The sequence below is a fragment of the Bombus pyrosoma genome, linkage group LG9 (genome assembly GCF_014825855.1).
Source record: "Bombus pyrosoma isolate SC7728 linkage group LG9, ASM1482585v1, whole genome shotgun sequence".
In the NCBI taxonomy this organism is placed as follows: Eukaryota; Metazoa; Arthropoda; class Insecta; order Hymenoptera; family Apidae; genus Bombus; species Bombus pyrosoma.
The window spans coordinates 9544678-9566909 of record NC_057778.1 but is presented as its reverse complement, the minus strand read 5'-3'; the positions used below and the strand labels follow the sequence as shown (position 1 = coordinate 9566909).

The following is a 22232-nucleotide window of genomic DNA, read 5'->3' as shown; positions in this document are numbered from 1 at the left end:
TTTTTAAAGATCGTCGGTCAACAAAACGCATCTACTGGCAAGATATCTATGAATCGACAAGAATTGTTCATTGAGAAAAATGGAGAACGCCGCCAGCGTGAACGGCTGACATTCCGAATCATAACCAGAAAAACCACCGTGCAAAGTAGCCGTTGATTGTCCACGCTGGAAACAATTAGTGCGTGACGAACCCTGGCTTGCTCGCGATTCTTTCGCACCTTGAAGTCAACAAGAGCCGAGGAAACGGACTGCATGGTTCTGCTCCTTAAAATCCGCTGAAACTTACGAGAAACCTAACACTCGACGTTTCACGATATCCGTTAAAAAGTATGGAAAATTGAAAATTGACGAGAACTGGAAAGCATCGGCGACTTAAAAATTCATTCTCTTCTTTTCCAAAAAGAAAAACGTATTAACCCACTGTCATGCACAGGCGTCTGCCAAGTAGTTTCGGATGTTGTGGCCGTTTCTTATCGATTGGAAGCTTTCGCTCGATATCGCGTGTCTATGCGATAACTAAACAGCGAATATTTATTTCTACGAAGACAATTTAAAAAATGAAGCGTAGATAGAAGTTGTTTCGTCTACGAAATACTCCAACGACTACTATATACGTCGGGTGGTACTGATAACCGCGTTGTCATGATCCTGGTTTTATCAGTGGAAATAGGACAAATGCCGTTGGAGGATAGTAATTCCGATGGAGGAAAAGTAGTATACGAGGAACGGTCATCTTGAAAAAGTTATTACGCCGATGATAGGCAACTTGAAAACGTCACCAAAGGTAATTTATCGAAGAGATGTAAAGCAACGAAACATAGAAAAAAGAAAAGCTACAAGTCGAAACTGCACGAGATGAAGATCTGTGTCAGTTAGCTCGCCAAATCCTCGCGTAGATGCCCAGCTGACAATTATCAGCGGCTAGAAGAACAGAGATACGAGATGAAGAGAAGAATGGTGGACGCGACCGACACGTCCGTTCTCCAGGTGACCAAGCGTACGGAGCATGGACGAGCTTGTTGCAGCACGTGGTTGCACGAGCGAGACGCAAAATGGACCAGGTGTTCAGGAAGTGGGGACCTGGATTAAAAGCAAACGAGGGCAACGTCTCCGCGACAGAACCATCTCGGACCTTGAACAGTGGAGGTCGACGCGCGGTTCAGCTACCTTTCGGTTCACGTTGCTTACTTCGTGGTTTCCTAACGGGTTCCTGGCTGCCCTTGGTTCCAACCGATCCTACGATCGTTCGTTGGTTCGCTGCAGCCGAAAGTCGCTGCCAGGATTGCAGAACTTGGACGAAGACCTTCGAAAACGGTTAGTGTCGCGACGTGATTTACTTTTGGTTGTCTATCTTTGACCTTTCTTTTTTTTTTTTTGTTCGTTATTTTTGATAGCTTTCGAACAGATTGGTATTTTTCAGGGATGGTCCTTTTCGCGATACATTTTTTTTAAGAGAGAATGGTCTTTGTTTGTTCTTTTTTTTTATTTAATGGTTCTATTTGTTTGTAATGCAATGACGAATGTTTCATGGACCACTCTCATTTATCTGTAATGGCAGGATCGATGATTTTTGGTCTCATCTTCTTGCGACAAATGTTCTATGATAGTCAGCAGCATGGCTCTTCTTATTTATCATAAGTTAGCTCTTACGTATTTCGTGTGTTTAGAATTGTTTTAACTATTTATCAACCGTCACTCTCAAACTTTATTTTCGTCCAGAAAAAGTTATCTTCAAACCACTCTAGAAAGAACTTGCAATTAACAAAGAATTTATTTACAGATTTAATAATCCTAACGTATTCCCTCGCTATTTACCAAATTTCTTACTTGATATTCGATTTTTGGAAAGGTACCTATTTATTTCCACAGGATACGACCAACATTCCTATTAATTAAATACAAAATCCTAAGAAATTTCTGAAAATATCTCTTCCGATAGAAATAAATAAAAAGTGATGTTGTTCCTGAACACCTCGTATACAAAAATTCCCAATGCCCTATTTCCACAAAATACGCTCTCTCCACTCCTCAAAGGATCCCAATAAATCCCCTAATACGCCTCTTCTAATAACTCCAAACTGAAAATCGCTCCTTTTTTCCTCAAAATATTTTCCACCATAAAAGATAAATAACCAACCTAATCCGTAATAGAGAAAAACCATTTATGTCCTCGTCTACTATTGTCCACTCGTGACGAGCAGATCGATATCTGCAGAAAACGTTTCTAAACCAAAAGCGTGTACATTCTTCTCATCTTATCCTTGCAGATGGCAGCGAGAGGAGCGATCTGCCTGCTGCTGCTACTGACATTGACCCTGAGGGGCACGCAATGCAACGCGAGATACGTCGCGAAAGTGAAGACAAACGCATCCGAGCTTTTCAAGACGAGGGGGGAAAGTCTGAGGGTACTGGACGGACCGATCGCGGCCACGCGAAGTCCATTACATCAGGAGGCAAAGTCTGTCTTTCAGAACAGCAACCAAAGGATGATCAAGGATTTCCCCAGGAGCGAGGACGAGTCGATTAACGGATTCGAGACGTCCACCTTCAATCCGGACGTGTTGAACAAGTTCCTGGAGGAGTACGCGAGTAAGATCAAGAGCAGCACGGACAAGTATCAAAGATATCCGTTCAGGATCGTGAAACCTGCCGAAGCTCTGTCCCTTGAGGTGGATGATCAAACTACTACACAGTCGACTAATACGAGTTACGATCAAAATATTAAGGACGAGGAGGATACTATAAATTCTACGTCCACCGAAGACGGGGTAAGATAATTGTTTAAGGGTTGATGAAGTTAATGGCGAAGGGTGTAATATTGTGTCATAACAAAAAAAAAAAAATCTGGAAATGTCGTAGATGTTACATTCGTATTTTGGTATTGCAATTTTCTATAATCTGAATTTTTCTGGGTTATGAGAGAGGAAGATTATAATCGGTTACAGGCTTTTTAACCCATTGTTCTGTAATTGACGGTTTCAGTTGAGCGCGACGTTGAACGACACCTTGAAGAGGAACAAGTATTACGGGGCGAATTCCCACGAAGATAGAAATGGTTGGGTTACCTTGGAGGCAATACCATGGTCGAAAAGCAAAATTTCTAAATGGCAAGCGACTCCGAGTACGCAGCGGCCCTGGCCGGAAGTGAAACCATGGGACAAACCGAGCATTGGGAAACCTTGGGCCTCGGATTACTCCGTCAGGCCAATCTACGAGAACAATAAGCCATGGTAAATTTGCCTGCGATTTTGCACTGAAGTCCTTCATTTTCTATTCTCTACATCGTGATTCTAATTGAAGTAAATACCAGACCATCCGTTGAAAGACTATATCAGCTTGGTCAGAAATGATAGACATATATTCTCTACTTAACAAGTGATTTAACAAGCCAACTTTCAGAAAACTTCCAGAAAAGATATTTCATATTGTACAGAATCGAATAACATTTTCATTTTCTCAAAGCAATTTATACCATCACGTTCGAATTGCAGGTATGAAAAGCCAAAACCAACTTGGCCAGAGAACACCAACGAGAAACCATGGCAGAAGCCTACAACTCGTCCTGCTTACTATACCGAAAAGCCTGAAGAAACTCAGGCTCAAAAGTGGCCTCCTGAGAGGCCGTCTTGGAACAATTATTCCGACCGTCCAAATAGCGACATAATTACCGACAATCGTCCAGCCAATTTCCCAAGTAACTGGAACAGACCTCAACCAACGAAACCGAGTTATCAATATTTGGATAGATACGCTGATAAAAACCAAGGAGAGGAGAGTAACGATTGGCATGACTTTCCAACGAGATTCGACGATCGCCTTCGGCCTTCCACGGAGAGACCAGGATTCTCTCAGTATCAATATGTGAACAATCATCCACAAAGTTATCCCGGAAACGGGGATGGTCAATGGGTATTGCTGTCCACGAACAGAGGCTACTCCAAGTCCAGACAAAGGTCGATGAAGATAGATTCGATAGGTCAAGTACAGAACGTTACTAAGAGCGTGGATAGGAAAGAGGAAGAACCTGATCCAGCGATCGCCGTGGTCACGTCGAAGAGACAGGTTAGGCTAGATGATCAAAGAAGTTTCTGTAATATACTTGGAAAAACGTTTGAGAAAATTTGAGCGTAGGAAGGATTCTTTGGGCGTTTCTCGTTAAAATTAAATATTACCCCTTGCTTGTAACTTCTATAAATTATCGATTGACTAAATGACAATTATAACTGTTTTCTTGACTCTTTTGTGTGTGCTCTAGTAGAGGAATGAAATAGAGTTACAGAGTCGATTAAAAATCGCCTATAATAATAATTGCAATATAATAACTCGCAGAAGGATGAAAGAGCAATTCTTTCACTTTTGCGTCATAACTCGCGATTCGTAACACGTTTAGTAGTACGGGAGCCAGGCTTGCGTAAACGAAAGATTATTTGCGTGTTTTTGAAACGTAGCTGAGTAATCTCCGAAATTAAATCCCATGGACGAATCAAGGTTTCATTAGTAAAAACGAGAAATGAAGGAAAGAGGATTATTCTACCTAAAATAGAATAGAAGCAAAAAGGAGAATTTTGGAGAAGAGAAAATATTAGAACAAAATTCTGTCGTCATTTTTTCTTTACAATTGAAGACCCAAAGGCATAGGTGAAAAACATGATAGATTTTTTTATATTTCTGTCTCTTATAGGAGGGCAATTTTGAAATTCTATACGTCATATATATATATCGCATTGTCTTCGGTTTTGTAATATTTAGCAGAAACTGGCAGTCGCTTGATGAAATATCGTTTACCTAGGTCAGGTTGACGGTGTTACCGTCGATCAACGGCACAAACACGACAACATCGCACGGAGGTCTTCTGGAAGTGGAGAAGACCTTCAAAAGCGTGGACCAGAGCCGAAGAGAGTACGAAATGGAGAGGCAAACGGTACCGATGATTCTAAGGAAGAGACCTATCAGAAACACGTTAGGAAATCAAGCATCTAGCTCTGCTGTATTGGCTGCTGTCGGTGCTGGTAAGTTTGTCATTTGTTACTAATTTGTCTAGCTATTTTAGCGAAGTAACACATAGGAATTGTCTGTAGGAAATAGAATTAATGTGGTAACATAGCAGCAATAATATTGTGCATTTAGAAGCGATTATTTAAAGTAACAGATGGGTCAAAATTCTTGAAGAAACGAAGAGAAACATTGTTATTTATCATGTTCCTTACATAGAAAAGATTCACTAATGGCGAACTTGAGATTTTAAAGTTCGTAGAATTTAAGCAAAAGGAAACTGACGATTTAGAAGTTTAGAAGTTAAACATCCGGCAAATAACGAGAAGATGAAAAACTAAGATCCGAAACTAACATTTAAGGGAATTGATTTCGTTGGAGTAAATTTGCTCCTCTGCAGGGATATTACCGGCAACGATGGCGATGATGATACCCATGTTTCTTGGCCGACGAAAGAGGGACCTAATGACTTCCGGATCGAGGCTCCTCGATGAGGATGACTCAATGACGAATATTCGTGATCTCAATCCCACGAACGAACATCGAGTCCGTGGAACGAGACTACGATAGGTAAACCAATCTAGAGAAATAAACTCTCTGACAATTCGTGGGAATAGGAATGAGAATAGAAGATATAAATAAGAGAATTTAGCAAGAAAAAGAATTTAGAAGAAATAGAATAGACTTCGGATAGAAAATATAAAAGGTAAATTAACATACTAGAGTTTAAGAAAATGTACATGATAGGTCTATATACATAATTTTAAGTATCTATTCCGTAAGTGCTTTACTTTTTATTTGTACGTTAATCAGGTTCTCTAGTTTAGTAGCGGTTAGTTGAATTTTCTCATAGGAAAACGAATGTGTTCTTGCGGATAGAAAAATCAGATTTTTATTACTAGTTTCGTTCGTATATATGACATATACACACATGTCAGGGTATTATGTAGACATGCATCTTATTTATTATTTATTTATTTAATTATATGTGTATTTATAACATACTTTACATCTCGTCGTTCGCTTTAATACTTAATAAAAAGCATAAGTACCAACGAAAGATACGATCGAAGAACGAAAGAGTCACTTGGAGAATAAAAAAATAGAACTTTTCGTTGAAAGTTTATCAAAACCTTTAGCTTTCCCTAAAGAACGTTTCTATAATTCGGGGAAAGCGTTCTTGGAATATATCTTTTAATGGAAATTAGATTCTATGTGAGAAATCCTATTCCTTAACATTTATTTTTAAAGCTTGTCGTTCTCATTCACGTCCAGGAACAACTCTTCCTCTTCTCTTGGTTCAAATTGCACGATAAAAATTTTAATGAAACTATAGATTCATAAATAGATAAAGCAACATTTCTAAGAAAGTTTGCAAAGATTATGATTCTACGCAATAAGAATTATTTAAAACATATAGAAAGAGCAGTTCTTTTCATCGTCAGAGTATTATACTAACAGGGTGAGCTGTCTGGTTCTACGAGCTAAAATAACTTCATCATTTTCGTAGCAAAGAAGAAATATTCATTTCCAAACAAAAAGAAACACCCTTCTTAGAATATTATGTAATATTAATATAATATAAAATATCAAATTATAATATGAAACATTTGTATTATAAGAACGTTAAAGGAATCTCCGTAAAATATTAAAACAAGAGATATCAATCTCTTACGCAAAAATACAAAATATATATAATTCCAGTCAAATGCTAATTCTTCCCCAACCTTACAATCCTGCTATCTCAATATTGTAAAAATTTAACAATACCTTACTCTCAAAAAATTACCTTCTTCCTCCAGAAACAAACATTTCTTCCCTAGAAAAGAAGAAAACGCTGAATATCCAACAAGAAAGAAAGAAGAAAAAACAAACGACGAAGGTATTTCAGACTCTACAGAAAGTCACCCTCGTGGAAAGACCTTTCCAACCATAAAACGTCCGAAAATCGTCTTCACTCCTCTCGAAAGTCTCGAACAAATGTTAAGATACGAGGGATTTCCGTTTTCAAGACAATGTCCTGGCGTGCTCGAAGAATAAGGTACGTGCTGACCTAGTGACAGTGTAAATCGTGGTCGTCACTCGAGTCCATTGTATTCAGCCTCCTGGAAGGGGCCTATTCACTCCTCTCCGTTGATCCTCTTCTGCACGTGGCCAAGATATCTGGCAAAACCCTCGCTGGCGTGTTTAAGGAGCGTCAGACCGAGCCTGAACTTGATCTCGGCGATCTTCTTCACGAAACTGAAGAGGTTGAAACCGTTCTGCTCGGCTGGCTTCGCCGTGGTCAGATCGATCCACTCGCTGGTGCTTTCGGTCGATTTCGGATTATTCGTCGTATTACTTTCGGAATCGCTTTCCGTGGAACTCGGAGAAAAAGTAGGAGACTCGGTAGTCTCCTTCGTTGCTGTGGAAACTGTAGAAGAGTCCACAGAGGCAGCTGCGCTCGTTTTTAAAATCTGACTGTTGGTAGTGGATTCTTTCAGTCGATTCCTTTCATCCTCTTTCTCTTTTCTTCTTTTATTCACAAAACCTTCCATTTCCTCATCCTTGTTCTTCTTCTTCTGAGTATAGTCTTCTTCGGGTATAGCTGAGTCAATGATATTTAGGATTTCGTTACTCAAATCTTGCTCCTTCCCTTCCTCTTCCAATTGTCGTTTCAATGGTATAACTTGAATTACGGAGTCCCTTCTCCTTCTAGAACGATGTGTCTCCGTTGGGGATACCTTTGTCAAGTCCAGGAGAGACCGTTTAAGCTTCAGAGACCTAGGTCCATGCTCCACAGCAACCGCGGTAGGTGTGATCTCAACTTCCTCGTAAGTGTCATCTGGTCTAGCTGTCTGCACTTGGCCATAGTTTTGAGCAGACCCCACAGGAAAATTGAAGTTCTGGTTTACATCGTGGTCGAACTGTATCTGGCCACTTTCTGTAGGTTCGTAACTGTTAGCCAACTTTCCTGGGGTCGATAAAGAAGGAATCTTCTCTTCGTAAGGTGGGTACTCTTTGGGAATGCTTCCAACAACGAATTGTCGGTTGGCTGTGCCAGGGGCGGCAGATCCAACCACGTACTCGCGATGTTTAGGCCTGTCATAATAATTTGGAGTGCTTGTACTATCCGAATAACGATAATCAGTGTTCTTATATTTATGTATAGACGCTGTGTTCTCTGGACGATATATTGCAGACGAAGGAGGGTACCTTTGATCGCTTTTCTTGATTGGCTGAGTATCGTAACCTCCGTCATAATGTTGGTACCTATAGTAATTGTTGTCATAATCCTTCGAACCAGGATACTTGCTCTCGTCGATTGTCATACCTTGAAGAACTTTAGACAAGACCTCCTCTTCCCTTTGACCATAGTTTCCACCGTATTCGTCGAAATTATACTTATATTTAGGCTCAACGTCGTAGTTTCTTCTAGTGACGGTTCCTCCGAGCGGATACAAGAAGTAAGAAGCCAGGCCAAGTCCCAATCCCACCAAAGACATCACTCCAAAACTAGGCATCACCTCTCGACTCAGGAAGTTGTAAATCTGCATACTGATGGGAGTCGAAGCTGGCTTCTTCTTTGTCTTCGTCCAATTACCAGCCACCTTGGTCTCAGGTACTATCTTCGACTCCTGTATACCATTTTCAGTGATTGGTTCCTCTATTAAACCGTTCTCTGTCGTACTAGATATCACTGAAGAAACAGTGGTTGTAGTGGTGGATGTAGTTGGCTTTCGCCTTCTCACTTTATTCTTCTTCCTCTTGGGATTGTTCCTAGGTCTTTTGGTGGTCGAAGTGGACGTCGTCGATTGTGTGGTGCTCGTTGAAGTCGAAGAAACTTCTGTATTTACGTTGATCTTGGTCAGTTCAGGATTAAAATCAAACTTCATTGAATCTATCCTGGTATTGTCCAGATTCTCTGCTTCCTTCTCTTCTTCTTTCTTAATCTCGTTCTTTTCCACTTTCTCGATCTTCAACACGGGAGCATTCACCTTAATGGGTTCTACTTCGATCGTCGTCGTCTCGTCTAGAGGCTTCTTCAATTGTACCTTCAATACGTTGTTCACCTTTGTGCCAACTGGTTTCGGCTTCACAGACACCTCCACCAGATTATTCTCGAGCGTAGTCGGTTTAGGAGACGTAGTTACTTCTAAACTGGTAGCCATGGAAGAAGCAGAAGACTGCGTGCTAGTCTTCTGAGTGTCCATCGCGATAGACGCTTTGATCTTGGTCACGAACATAGGCTTCTCGGTGCTTTCTACCTTGTTCTTTGGAATGGTGATCATTTGAACCGGTCTGAAAGTAACCTTCTCTATCTTGCCAGTAGAAACAGTCTCATTTTTCGCAGAATCCGGCTTAACGGTAGTAGTTCTTCTCATAGGAGGCTTGGGCCTATTCTGTTGATTAGGTCTGGAAGGCTTCGAACCAGAAGGTTTAGATAATACAGTAGTCTTCGTGGTAGCTATCTTAGGCTTAGGTGTCGTTCTTAAAATCTGTATCTTCTTCGTGGTACTAACAACAGCCTCCTTACTCTCCAAATTATTCGCAGTAGTCTGTGGGACCTTCAAAGTGGTACTCTGCATGGACTCTACCTTTTCTGTGGTTTGAATTTTCTCTGGTTTCGATTCGGTGCTCTTCTTCGTGTCGACTGAGACAGGTTTCTTTGTAGTAGAAGAGTGATCCATGACTAATGTAGTGGACACGGGCATGGTAACTTTCTCTGTCACTCTTTCAGTGGTTTCCACTCTCTCCATCAAAGTCGTCGGTTTCACAGTCATTTTCACTTCCATTTGAAACGGCTGTTTCGTCTTCTTTTCTATCTCCATCGTCCTCGTCGTTGTCGACGGTGGATTTAGAAGGATCCACGTGGAAATTCCACCAGTGGTCGTTGCATGATTCTTATAAGCAGTCATCAGACGCGTTGAACTTAATTCTTTCTCGAGTTCTTCTTCGGTGATGGCCATTGCTTGACCCGGATGACTCGTCTCGAAGTAGTTGAACTTGGAATTGATCGGTCTGCCAAATCCAATATTAGCAGGTGGACCATTGTTCACGTATATCTCTTTGATCGGAGTGGCTTCGTTCCTTTCGATTGGTTTTTGACTCGCAATGGGCCTCTTGATCACGTTGTCGAGGATCTTTGGTGGTTCTTCGGGGTTGGTCACGTTTAGTAATTGAGTGGCCACCGTTCTTAAGGACTGGTCGATGTTGTGCATGTCTTTCAGGTGACGTTGCGTGTCATTCGAATGGATACTGAAAGAAAATTGAAAGATTACGTCGATTTTCGGAAAATTAAAGCTTCAAATTTGTGGTAAATTAGATTGGCAATTTAAATGGCAATTAAGATATTTTTAAATTACATTAAATAGCAATAATTTAGTTAGCAGAGTGATCAATGGATGCTTGTTCCTTACCTTTCTATAAGTCTGTGAAATATTTCAGGAAAAGGATTGTTTTGTTAATCTTTATGTTAAAATAGATTGCATTATTTTAACAATTTTCAAGGATTTTATGATACAATGATTTTCAATAATCTCTTTGGAATTGTTGTACTGGCAAATGATTTTTGGGATATAGGATTGGAATTTAATATTTCTTAGGTATATGAAGATTACTATATTCTGCTGATAAGAAAGACATATGAAATGTGATAAATTATTGGTTGTATTGAAAGAAAGAAACGCATAATTTGTTCGTTCCAATGGTTTTATTTCAATTACAATTCACTGGCACAAATACTAGCAATGCCCTAGATACTCTAAAAAAAACGTACGTAATTCGAAGTAATGCAAAAGTAAATCATTATCATTAAAGGTATAGCATAAGTACATCTGTAATACTGTTCTGTGTGTGTATGTTTCTATTGCTAGGAAATCTCTTCGTACTCTGTATACTTACATATTAACATAATTAATTAAAGCTACTGTTGGCGAGGTTAATTTTCTATTCTCTAGATACCATTCAATGTCCTTTCCCCTTCAAACGATTCATAAATAAAATAAATAAAATCTAAGAGTTATTTCTAAAGGTATTAGTATTGAAGATATTAGATATTAGAGCTTCTAAAATTTTCTAGTATAAGAAAACTTTTTAATAATTATGCAATATACAGGCTGATCCAATAATTGTATTTCCTTAATTTCTTTATATACAGACCACTTATATTTCTGAAAATTTATATTTTCATAAATCCTACTAAAAAATGGGATCTAAGCAGAAATTTGTTCTATAAACTATATTTTGTGCCTTGAAATTTTCTACGGATGCGTAAAAATTCGCTACCTAATTATACTAGTGAATCGACGAATGAAAAGCTGTAGGTTATAGATTTCTATTGCCCAATTTTATTATTCTAATTTGTAATTTGTAAAACTAACGTATAGATTATAGATTTTGTTATTCTATTTGTATTTGCAGGAGAATTTATTGGCGCTGGTAACTTGCAATTATGACCACCATATGACCTATTTAAACTCCACCATTGAATCATCCTATATACGCCATATGTTCCTAACATCCACATGGTTCTAACAGTGACACCCTTCGTCACTTCGGAAACTATCCTAACTTACCCTGTATATCAACGCACGAGTTTCTAAATCGTCTCAAAAAACCTAAACTTAGATCTTCACGCGATGAAAAATTATCAGGAGAACCTGAATCTGAAACTCTCCAATGTTTCATCTCTTCCTCTTCTTCCTCTTACTCTTCCATTCGTTCATCCTTCCATACTTCTCCAAAGACTGGATCACCACTTCTTCAATATTATACCAAAGACTATCCCCATTATTATTGTTAGCTCTGCTAAAACCAAACGAAGTAGGGAACAGCCAAGGATAGATAAAAGTAACGATACCAAGCATTCCAGCTGCGAGAGCGGTGAAAGGAGCAGCTGCCAAGCTGAAGAACCCATAATGCAAGGGATTGACAAACGTGAAATAAGTGAACACCGAAGCTATGGAATCCATGATACTACTCGGGGACAAGTCAAAGTCGTCGTCGTCATCGTCATGACTTGGACGACTTGGAGTAGAAGATGATCCTGTGCCTAGACCTGCCGGAGAGATATTAGTGGATCCTGAGGAGCCAGGATTTGACGCAGCTGGTGTCACAGCTGGTCGAACTAATGAATTCACACCTGGAGAATCGTTTGCTTGACCAACGTCTGAGCCAACCTGTGCTGAAGAACCTGTACTGTCGTTCAACGGACCAGTTTCTTCCACTGCTTCTAAGGAAGACTCGACTGGAGGAGAAACTGCAGCTGGACTCGAAATACTGATCTGAGTATCCTGAATCACCTCCACGTTAGAAACGTCGTTTTGCTGAAGATTCTGGTTCTGTGGGTATTTTGAGGAGTCGTAGTAACTGTTCTGAGGCCACTGAGATCCTGGAGAACTGGGTTGGTAGATAGGTACTGCTTGATAATTGGTATCTGAACCTATTTGGCTACCATATTTGTCTGAGGCTCCATAAACCTGATAATTTTCAGAATTGGATTGGTCAGTCAGAGGGGCAGGTGTAGACTTGAAGGCGTTAGTGTTGAACACTTGGGAATTGATGATGATGTTCAAGTCGGTACAGCCTTCTTTGCTTTGAATAGTGTTATTGATTCTCGTGTAGGTGTTTATTAGAATCGTAGGACAACTCTGGTCATAGGTCACCACCGGAGTCTGAGGTTTCTGATCAGGTACTTTATCGTTATCGTCGTAAGAGGTAAAGCCTATGTGAACGTTTGGGCCTGGCTTCGAAGTTGTTGCAGTGGAAGGATACAATTGCGAGAGAATCGGCGAAGGAGAGTGCGATCCAGATTCTGAAGAAGCTAAAGAGGTAAGAGGAGGATACGAACCAGATCCTGAAGAGGTCAAAGAGGACGAAGGATTTGAAGGACCAGACGTAATTGGCCTGATAAATCCTGGAGGCACTTTGGTCCCAAGCGTCGTCCTATTTGGCTTGCTCAAGTCTGTATTTATTAATTGAACAACTGTGTTTTGTGAAACCTGAGTCTGTGGATTGTGAACGAAAGGATTCTGAGTCTTGTTCTTCGATGGACCACTCGGTGGCCAAATTGGCACCTTCTCCGCGGTATAACTCGGAGGACGAAGAGGATAAATGAAGCCAGGCTTGAGCTGTGGAACGATATTAGGCTTAGAAGGCCTATTCGGTTCCAGATTTTGATAAACTGGATCAAAAGCGAGGCTAATTGGACTATTGAGTTGATCACTCTCTATTATATGGCTACCATTCGTCATAAAAGCCGGGATTTTCAACCAGTGAACTATTTCTTGAAAATTGGGATTCGAAACAGGTACGTGATAATTGAAAGTGGAATTTCTCAATGGAAATGGTTTCTCAACCACCTCTTCTGGCTTCACATCCTCTTCTATCGTGGTATATTGATCATAATTATGAAAATCTTCGTCGTTTTGAATGGCACTATTGGGCCAATTCTTCAAGCTCGTAATAGGAGTAGAAGAATTGTTCCTTTTGACGTGCATCTTATTTAAATGAACCCTATTCTGATTCTTTTTGTTCGAATTAGACGAATGACCTTGAGGACGATGACTTTTTGTTCTGTTGGAGTGCTTGGAGCTCCAATAACGATTGGAATGGCTGTGCAAAGGAAGAGTCGACGGAATACCAACTTCTACGCCGTTCTTGTTTTCTAGAGGTAATTTAGAGGTAGTCTGATTGCGAGTCAACATGCTTGTGATCTTTCTGATGGCCGCGACGTGATCAAACGCAGTCGTGGCCTCGACCTTTTTGTCCAGTGTAAGCGAAAACACTTCCTCCTGACCCGAGAATTCCGAATTCTGGCTCAAGGTTACGACATTGGATCCTGAATTATTCATCAACATATCATTCGCCTTTCTCCACGGACTATCGCGCGTGAAATCTCGCGTAGGGCCATTTTTTGTGGAATTTCTTCTAGTGGCTATCTTCGGATTCGAAATTCTCGAATTTGGAAGCGGTACGCGTCTATAACCTACATTAAATCTCTGATCTGTTTTTGAGAAACAATTGGCTGATTCTTTAGTAGAATCAGCTGAAACTGTGCTATAATTCTTTGGCAGTATAGGTTGACGACGAGACGTGTTTCTAAGTCTGGTTAGATGATCATTTTTAATTGATCGTTCATGAAACATGCTTGTACTTTGTTTGTCGATTATCTTTCCTGAGTTTCTTGGTTGAAACTTCGAGGGATTCCAGAAATTGTTCGAGTTCGACCGAAGGAAGCGCGTTGATTCCGGTTGCCTCGTTTTATCGACACTTACCTCGACGTTGGACTCGATAGAGGGATTAACATTATCGCGATAATGTAAGTTAATGTACGGAATAGTACTACTTCCGGAATTCCACCTGTACCTGCTATCTTCTCGAACGGTATGCGGCACGCCGTGGCCTCTCCATTGCTCAGGGTTTGGCCTCGATGGCTGAACTTGAATCGATCCTTCTGAAAATTAATTAAAAGTTAATTCATTTCTGATATAAATTTTTACTTTGTACATATTATTCGAAAGTACGGAAAGATAAAGATATAATATTTGGAGGATATTCCAATCAGGGATATCACGGGGAAAAATTACATTATATTATATTTTCATGCGAATAATATAATTACGTTATATATATTTTAAATTGTTTAATTAGTTCTCGAATGGTAAGGATTGTAAATCGAAAGTTCGTCCAAAGCCGAGAGACACGGACTAGAATAAATAATAATAATAATAATAGTTCTCGAATGAAAGGGAGAAAGAGAGATTTCTATTAGTATTAATATAAAAATATAACATTTCGAAAATTATGAAATGGCAAGTATATACAACGATATAATAGGAAAATTATATTTACATTAAAATGTTAATTAAATTCACTTGGGTTTCTCAAGTTTCCCACGATATTCGCCCCGTAGATAAAATCCGATCGAAACACATCGCACGCACGTTATCCCACAGAATAGTCGTTTCGTAACAACGGTTGTTATGAATTCTTAGAAAACAACAGATTATTGATTGGAAGATTACAACAGACATAATTGGCCAGCGAAATAAAAACCTAGTTAGAGGGATAAAAAGAAGAAAGAAACTTTTGTGTTACGAAATAAAATTTTGTAACAAACAAGGAGGAATAGATGGACGATCGTTCGGATAGAAAATTTCTGTTGCGACTCCGGGAATTACATTTCCTGGTGAACGTGTAATCTGCGTGCAGACTGGTTCGCGTAATCACGTGCTACACGCCGCGCTTTCCTCTGACACGGAACGTGGTCGATACGATCGACATGGTGAAACACGAATTTACTGGACACAGTAGCTTCGGTAAATACAAAGCTTGACGAGAAATTTGCATTTCGCGATAAAACGAAGCTTTTCCTTTTCGCGAACGAAAGAACAACAGGAAAATATAAAGGAGTATATGTAGAATAAAATATATGTTCGAAACGTTGAGAATTACCTGTGGGAATCGAGAGCTGGGAGAGAGTTTAACAAACAAAAATTCATAATTCGACGATGTCATCTGTTTTTAATAATTGAATATTTGCCACCTGAGAGTTAACGATTTGAAGTTGAAAATTTAGGCTATCGGTATAGCTATACCTATGCATTATCTTCTACATGTACGTATATTTTCAAGATGATGTAATTAATAGCAGCTGCGATTACAAAATACAGAAAACGATGGAGCAAAATCCGCCCCCCACGTTTTTCCATCATAAGGAAGCCTCGAAAGGAAATCTTGTTAGGAAAAAAATAAAACTATCGTCGTATCCGTGCTATCGTAATAATTTCAACATTTTAATAGACACGAAAGACGGTCATCCTCGATAATTGTATAGCGCGTCGCTTGATTAAAGACTTTAAACTTCGCCTTGTTAAATGGAAAGTTTCATGGAAACTAACAACGTTTCCCTTAGAGGATTTGCAATCAAATAAGTACATAGCCTGTTTGCGACGAGTAACCGATAATCAGAACGTCTGGTGTTCGCGGAATATCCCTTTCCTTTCGATTATTTCACGCGAAAATATTTAACGCTTCCTCTATGAAATAAATACTCTTCCCTCGAACGATCCACGTTTTATCGATAATCGTAACGATGTTCATGAGAAACGTTGATTCTTACCGGTTTTCTGCGGCCTGGCATTGCCCGATCCTGACAGCAACAGGACCACCACGATCTTTAATAGCTTCATCCGCATTTTTGCACTGAAACAAAACGAGAAATAGTGGTTTCATCTACTCACGTATTGGTATCTTTTTGTCTGCGTAATGTCTAGGGTATATTTAATCATTTTTCATCCGTAAAACTCGTTCGTATTTATATCTTCCTGCTTGAGTAATCTTAATCATGGATTTTGTAATTTTTAGTTGTACAATCCAAAAAATTATATTACAAAATTTGAAACCATTATAAACGCAAGTAATCTCAATGTTAAACATTGCAATGTTTAACGTTAATATTTAGAAATATAGTTAGAATTGTCTGCTTTGACGTTTAGCAAACCAGTGTTTTAGTGTTCAAAATTTCGAAGATATAAATTTCCTATTGGAATTTAGCTTTGCCTGTAGTTCTCTGCAATTGAACATTCTCTCGCTTATACCTCTCTTTAATCGTCGATTATCATATTAGGTTGTCCGAAAAGTTTCTTTCGTTTTATAAAGAAATAATAGACGCACAATGTTTTTTGTTTCATATTAGTTTATTGTTTATTATATAAATAATAGTAAGATGAATGTAATATAATAATAGAATATAGTATATAATAATAGAAATATGACGAAATGGATCATACCTAATTCGATAAAATAATATAAAACAGAAACTATTGTTCATCTATTATCGTCCTATAAAACAAAAGAAACTTTTCGGGCAACCCAATATCTTAGAAAATAGATTCTGCTTACAAAAACGAAGCATTAAGAAGGAATAATAAAGAAAAGAATTAAGGACCACGTTTATCCTCGACCCAATAATCCGCTCGATTTTTATTCAGAGTTTATCACGAATGGAATAATTTTAGTAGCTTTACCAGGAAGCACGTGCGCTTTTTCCTCCAGAAATGAACCTCGACCTTATCGAAGGTGAGCCAACGTCGTAAGATGAATCAGTGGAACGATCATTTAACGAAACGTATCCGAAAATGAATGTACGTTACGATAAATTACAGAGCAATGACGCAATGACGATCGAAACAGGTGGTTCGATCGTTTTCGAGTGGAACACGTCGGGAATGTTTGATCGTCGATTTGCGTACGAAGGTCTCGATCGAGGTGATCGTTCGTATTCGATAGCCACGTCTTGGTCGTTCGCTCCGCGATGCCGATCGCATGGAAATGAGGAGTTTTGCGGTCGTTTCGCGGCACAGACGCGAAGGAACACGCCGTTTAATACTCAATTATTTTATTTTATGCCTTTATATTATGCAAATCGAAACCTTGCGATAAAATGTGAATAATCCTTTTTTGAAACACGTTCTTTCTTTTTAGTTTTCTTTCTTATTACTTTCCTCCTTTTTTGAATTAATTCTTTTTTTTTTGTACAATTTTGTACAACTTAACAGATACTCCAAATGCTTAAAAATTAAAGATGAACATTTAAAACAGACACTGGAGATATTTAAAAATACCAACTCTACCTTGGAAGTATTATTGGGTTGGCAACTAAGTGATTGCGGATTTTGTCAATGCCACCTAATGACAAAATCCGCAATCACTTAGTTGCCAACCAATACAAGCAATTGAAAACTTAAACTCTAGAAATACTAGTTCCATCCAATCGAATGCTACAGCAGTTACTTAAAAAACACCAAAATCCATCGAAATCCTAATTACACCTCAGCGAATACTATAACCGGTCCAGCCTAATCCTAGCAGCCGAAATTCCATCTCGATTAAACCGAAGCGTTCGACCGAAGCTGTACATCGAGTCTGACCAACATCCACATTCTCCTTTCAATCGCTGTCCAACATTGAGCGCGTTCCAAACTCCCCGGTGGTTTCTCTTCGAACGCCGTAAAAGCATCGTGTTTTTTCTTTTATTTTGTACCGTTGCATCTTTTTCGTTGATATTGGTGTCCGGTAACGGTACCTGGACTATCAGTCTTCTTAGTCCCCCCCTCCTATTTGAATGTGTCGGTGTGAACACATTGTGCATCCTCCGACGTACACAGCCGGCCATAAGCGTCAGAACATTGACAGACATTCCGTACAAATCGAATGTTATCGACTACTTTTTTATTTTCCAGTTATTTTGTTATAAATCTGTTATTTGATTCGCATTGTACAGTGGTGGACGAAAGAGAGCGTAAAAGTATGGTGCTCTATAAGCGTCAATAACGCTCGTACTGACGATTTTCTGCTACGTTGGTAACGATAATCTACTTTGGAGTATATTTCACGTTCGTTCGTTGCTCTTGTCAAATATAAACGCACTTCGTAAGATTATAGTTTTCGTACATTTCGTACCGCGTAGCCGTGAGGCTTTCTTTCGTCCGCTACCATACGTATCCTATAAAATAAATATACTACGGTTATTTATGCAAATTCATGTTTTTATGGAGGTGATTAAGTAAATGAAAGCCAGGTAGAAAATTGTTTTACTAAATGCTATAACCGGTACTGTACCTTCGATATTTTATGTTGCACCCATTCTGTCCACTTTTGCATCTTCGAATTTCCTACGAATGAATAAAAACACGCGGTCTATTTATGAGGAAAAGTATTATAAGGCGAAGTAAAATTCATCTCGGTGTTCCATTAAACATTAAACGTAATCACTAGGTGTCCTGATATATTTATGGCCAACGGTGTAGGCCGGCGAGCGTGTCAGAGGCCACTACAAATCGTCGGAGAGTGTTCGTAGCTCGATTACAACGAACGTACCGTTAAGTCGAAATACTTTTGATACGTGTGTCACGAATCGCGAATGTCGTTTCAGCGATGCATCGTCACGGTATTTCCTCCGAATGGACCGTGGCCGTCTTCGCGTTTCCAGGTCGACGGATTCCTGAATGTTCTGCCACGTTTGGCAATGATTTTGATAAGTTGTAGCTTTGTACAACGAACGTACAATGATGGAAATTGGGTAATGAAATTAAAATCGGGACGAGGCTAATGGGGACGAATATGTCCTTACGTCGATGATTTTTTCCATAGCTCGTCTAGCATTTTGTGATAACTGAGCGATAGGGAAATTAAACCGACAACTGTATGGAGATTAATTAGATTTGTGAAAAATCGAGTACCAATTACGTATTCTGAGATTAACGTTGATAGACTTCTAGAAAGTGGAAAATCGATCACTGGTTGGCCAGTTTAAATCTCGAGAGACTCGATCGTTACGAGAATATCTCTTGCGTTTCTCTTTCGTCTTAGCTATGTCATCTTAAAACTGCTTTGAAAGCTTCTTCTCGTTGAAGGAAATTCTTCCTTCTTCCACCATGGCGCTTAAAACCGTCTCGAGAGAAAAGCGAATTAATTACGCGAACACGATCATCGTGTAAAATAGTTCGTACTCAAGTTTCGCCATTACAAAATCTAAATTGCTTGCTTTATGGCGTGAAACCAGTTCCGGTACGAATCACCGTAGACGGAAACCTGTCGAATTTGAATAAACATAAATCGACGAGTGAATCCGCAGCGAAACGCACGATGCACGCGCTCCTTTGACTCTCGCGGAACGAAATCAAAGACCAAGCCGTCTGAAACCTTGGAATCTCTCTTACCTGAATCTCAGAATCCTCCTGGAAACTGCATTTAATCACCAAACACGCGCAATAACGAGATACGAAGGAAAGCAGAAAGCTACACCAAAGAAAATATCAGGACGCAACACTACAGAAGGCAAACTACTCGCCGAACTGAAAAACAAACGGAGAAACACTATTCGAACCGACTTGAAACTCGAACGTTCTACGAAGATGAGACAAAGCTAGCGATCGCGGGACGAAACTAGGATCATCGACGGAGGAGTAGACGCGGTGAGGAATCGCGAGTGTCGTGCAGCAGGACGATGTTTCGACAATGGTGCACGGCTGACTGAATCTACGACTCGAAGGTTGGAGAAGCGGTGGGCCCGGCGTGCACGCAGCCTGACCACCGGGTAATCCGGCAAGGTGGAGAGGCGCCTCATGCACGAGTCATCGGGAACCCGTTACTCCGCGTTGCCTACGAACGAGATCTGCTCGGGTTGAATAACCTTCGCCGCGCGGCGCGACGTGTATGCTAAAGCGTGTTCGTGACTACCTTGGCCGATCACCTCGGGAATTGGGTGAATCTCCTGGATGATTCGTCGAGACGAGCCAACGAAAACTGGAAAGGACGCGCGCATCGGAACCACCACGCTCGATTGGGGTTACGTGTATGACGTAACTGCACACGATATGCGAGATATGTCGGTGATGTTGCGAAATTTGTCGCGTTTACGAGAAATTCGTAGGCAGAAAAGTACAGGGGATGCGTATAGCAAGTATGAAGGATAGAAATATCTTTTAACCGCTATGAGGATGGACCGCTATGAAAGATATAATTCCTCTTTTGTTAAAGACTTAACAGGAATTCTATTGGGTTGGCAAGTAAATGATTTGCGGATTTTTTCATTAGGCGATATTGACTTTACTTTAATTTAGAACGCGAGTACTTCTCTCCAACGCTGTTACAGCTATGCTCTGGTGTTCTATTGGGTTGGCAATTAAGTGATTTGCGGATTTTGTCAGTACCACCTAATGACATGAGCGTAGTTGTAACAGCGTTGGAGAGAAATACTTGCGTTCTAAATTAAAGCAAAGCGTGTTCACATTCTACCGCGATCGCATGTTTCGTTGCCACGCGACGATAAAAAGTTGTATGGGAAACCCTGACACTTAACAAATTACGCGTAATTAGTTAAGAAGAAGGTTGATTCGTTGTTCCGTAATAGCGAGCTTTATTATACTCGACGCGTTAAATCTTTGCGAGTGAGTTGCATAGCTGCGTTACATTCAGTCGCCATTAGGATCAAATCTGTTTTTCTGCTTTCGTTGCAGGAAGTCGACCGGGAAACTGTAACGCGCCAGGGAGATCGAATTGATACTGTTTGGATAATTTAGTTAAATGGCTTGAGAATAAGAGATTATTAGGGTTCTATAAAACGTGCAGGAAGTTCGGCTGGAAAATTTCGCCGACTTTCGAGATCTCTACGACTGTTTCTTACGGAACATGGCTTAATGTGATCCAAACGATGAATAAAACATCGATTCGACGAACGAACTTCGCCTAAACTTTCATTGCTGAACCCAGTTGAGGAAAGAAAGCTTCTGCGATACTTGATTGCACGAATAATTTCCAATTTATACAATTTGTGCAATTTACGCAATTTCGTTGGCTATTTGGTGGTTTACGACGATGGCTACGAAGGAAGAAATAAAAGATGGAAACGTTCGTTTAGAAGAAAAACGATCTGTATTACGGTAGAGCCTTCGTTATCCGAATATTCAAATATCTGAACGGAATGTTTATTACTAAAACATACTCTTTTCCTGTCACGAATTATTATATCTGTGGCTTGGTGCAGGAAATATCAACGTCGGTGCTTATAAATAAATAAATAAAAATTATATTAGCACTTAGAGATATGTTAAAAAGTTCATGTTAAAGTTTCTGCTGTTTCAAATTTCTCTTCTAATAAAAAGAGAATTAAAGAACATGCTATCTGCTTTACTTACGTTGACTTTGTTATTTTTAGCAGAAACTTTATTTCATGAAAAATGTTTATGTTGACGTATATACAGTGCCATTATAGTAATTTCCACATAGAATTTGAAATTATCATTTTTTATGTAGAGTGCACAATTATTTACAAACTTAGTACAGAGTTTAACTGATTTTTACAAAAATATTACATCGGCACTTGTTACACCAAGCCACGCGTATGTATTAGAAAATATACGAACGAAAGTGAGACTGTACCTTCTCATCAGCCGAAAATTTATATAGTTTAGCGGCCAAGAAGCTACGCAGCCCTTAAATATTTAATCAAACTGACAATCATCTCATTCTCTGTTCGAAAAAATTTAATACCAGAAAATCGATTGTTCTATCGTCCGAAAGTCACGTGAATCAAATATCTTTACCTTCCTATTATTTCTGACTGTATAATTCTGATTTACATTTTAATTTATATCCTACAGGATATTTCTTTGAAAGTACTGACTCCTTAAGACTTTGTAAGATCGCTTTGATAAAGAATTAATTACCGTAGAAATTGTTTTAAACGGTACAAT

At 39.5% G+C, this 22232-nt stretch overlaps 2 protein-coding genes across 6 annotated transcripts in view; one reads left to right on the top strand and one right to left on the bottom strand.

Moving 5' to 3' along the window:
• Nucleotides 1-1178: 1178 nt before the first annotated feature.
• Nucleotides 1179-21042, top strand: LOC122570522. Of its 5 annotated transcripts, none has more exons than XM_043732932.1 (6): nt 1179-1314; nt 2268-2768; nt 2983-3230; nt 3492-4062; nt 4795-5009; nt 20997-21042. In XM_043732932.1, exons 2-5 carry the CDS (start codon nt 2268-2270, stop codon nt 4978-4980), a joined length of 1506 nt encoding a protein of 501 aa, XP_043588867.1. In that variant the 5' UTR covers nt 1179-1314; the 3' UTR covers nt 4981-5009; nt 20997-21042. The 5 variants fall into 5 exon arrangements, with proteins under 5 accessions (XP_043588867.1, XP_043588862.1, XP_043588865.1 ...); XM_043732927.1 differs by lacking the exon at nt 20997-21042 and adding an exon at nt 5393-7014 and having other exon boundaries at nt 4790-5009; XM_043732930.1 differs by lacking the exon at nt 20997-21042 and adding an exon at nt 5393-5526.
• LOC122570850 overlaps nt 7109-22232 on the bottom strand; it is a 28027-nt gene continuing 12903 nt past the window's right edge. Inside the window, exons 3-5 of the mRNA XM_043733734.1 lie at nt 16097-16179; nt 11665-14428; nt 7109-10275 (exon numbers count right to left, since the gene is read on the bottom strand). Coding sequence (XP_043589669.1) covers nt 7113-10275; nt 11665-14428; nt 16097-16172 — 6003 coding nt within the window. The 5' untranslated portion in view covers nt 16173-16179 and the 3' untranslated portion in view covers nt 7109-7112. The remainder of the gene's footprint in view (nt 10276-11664; nt 14429-16096; nt 16180-22232) is intronic.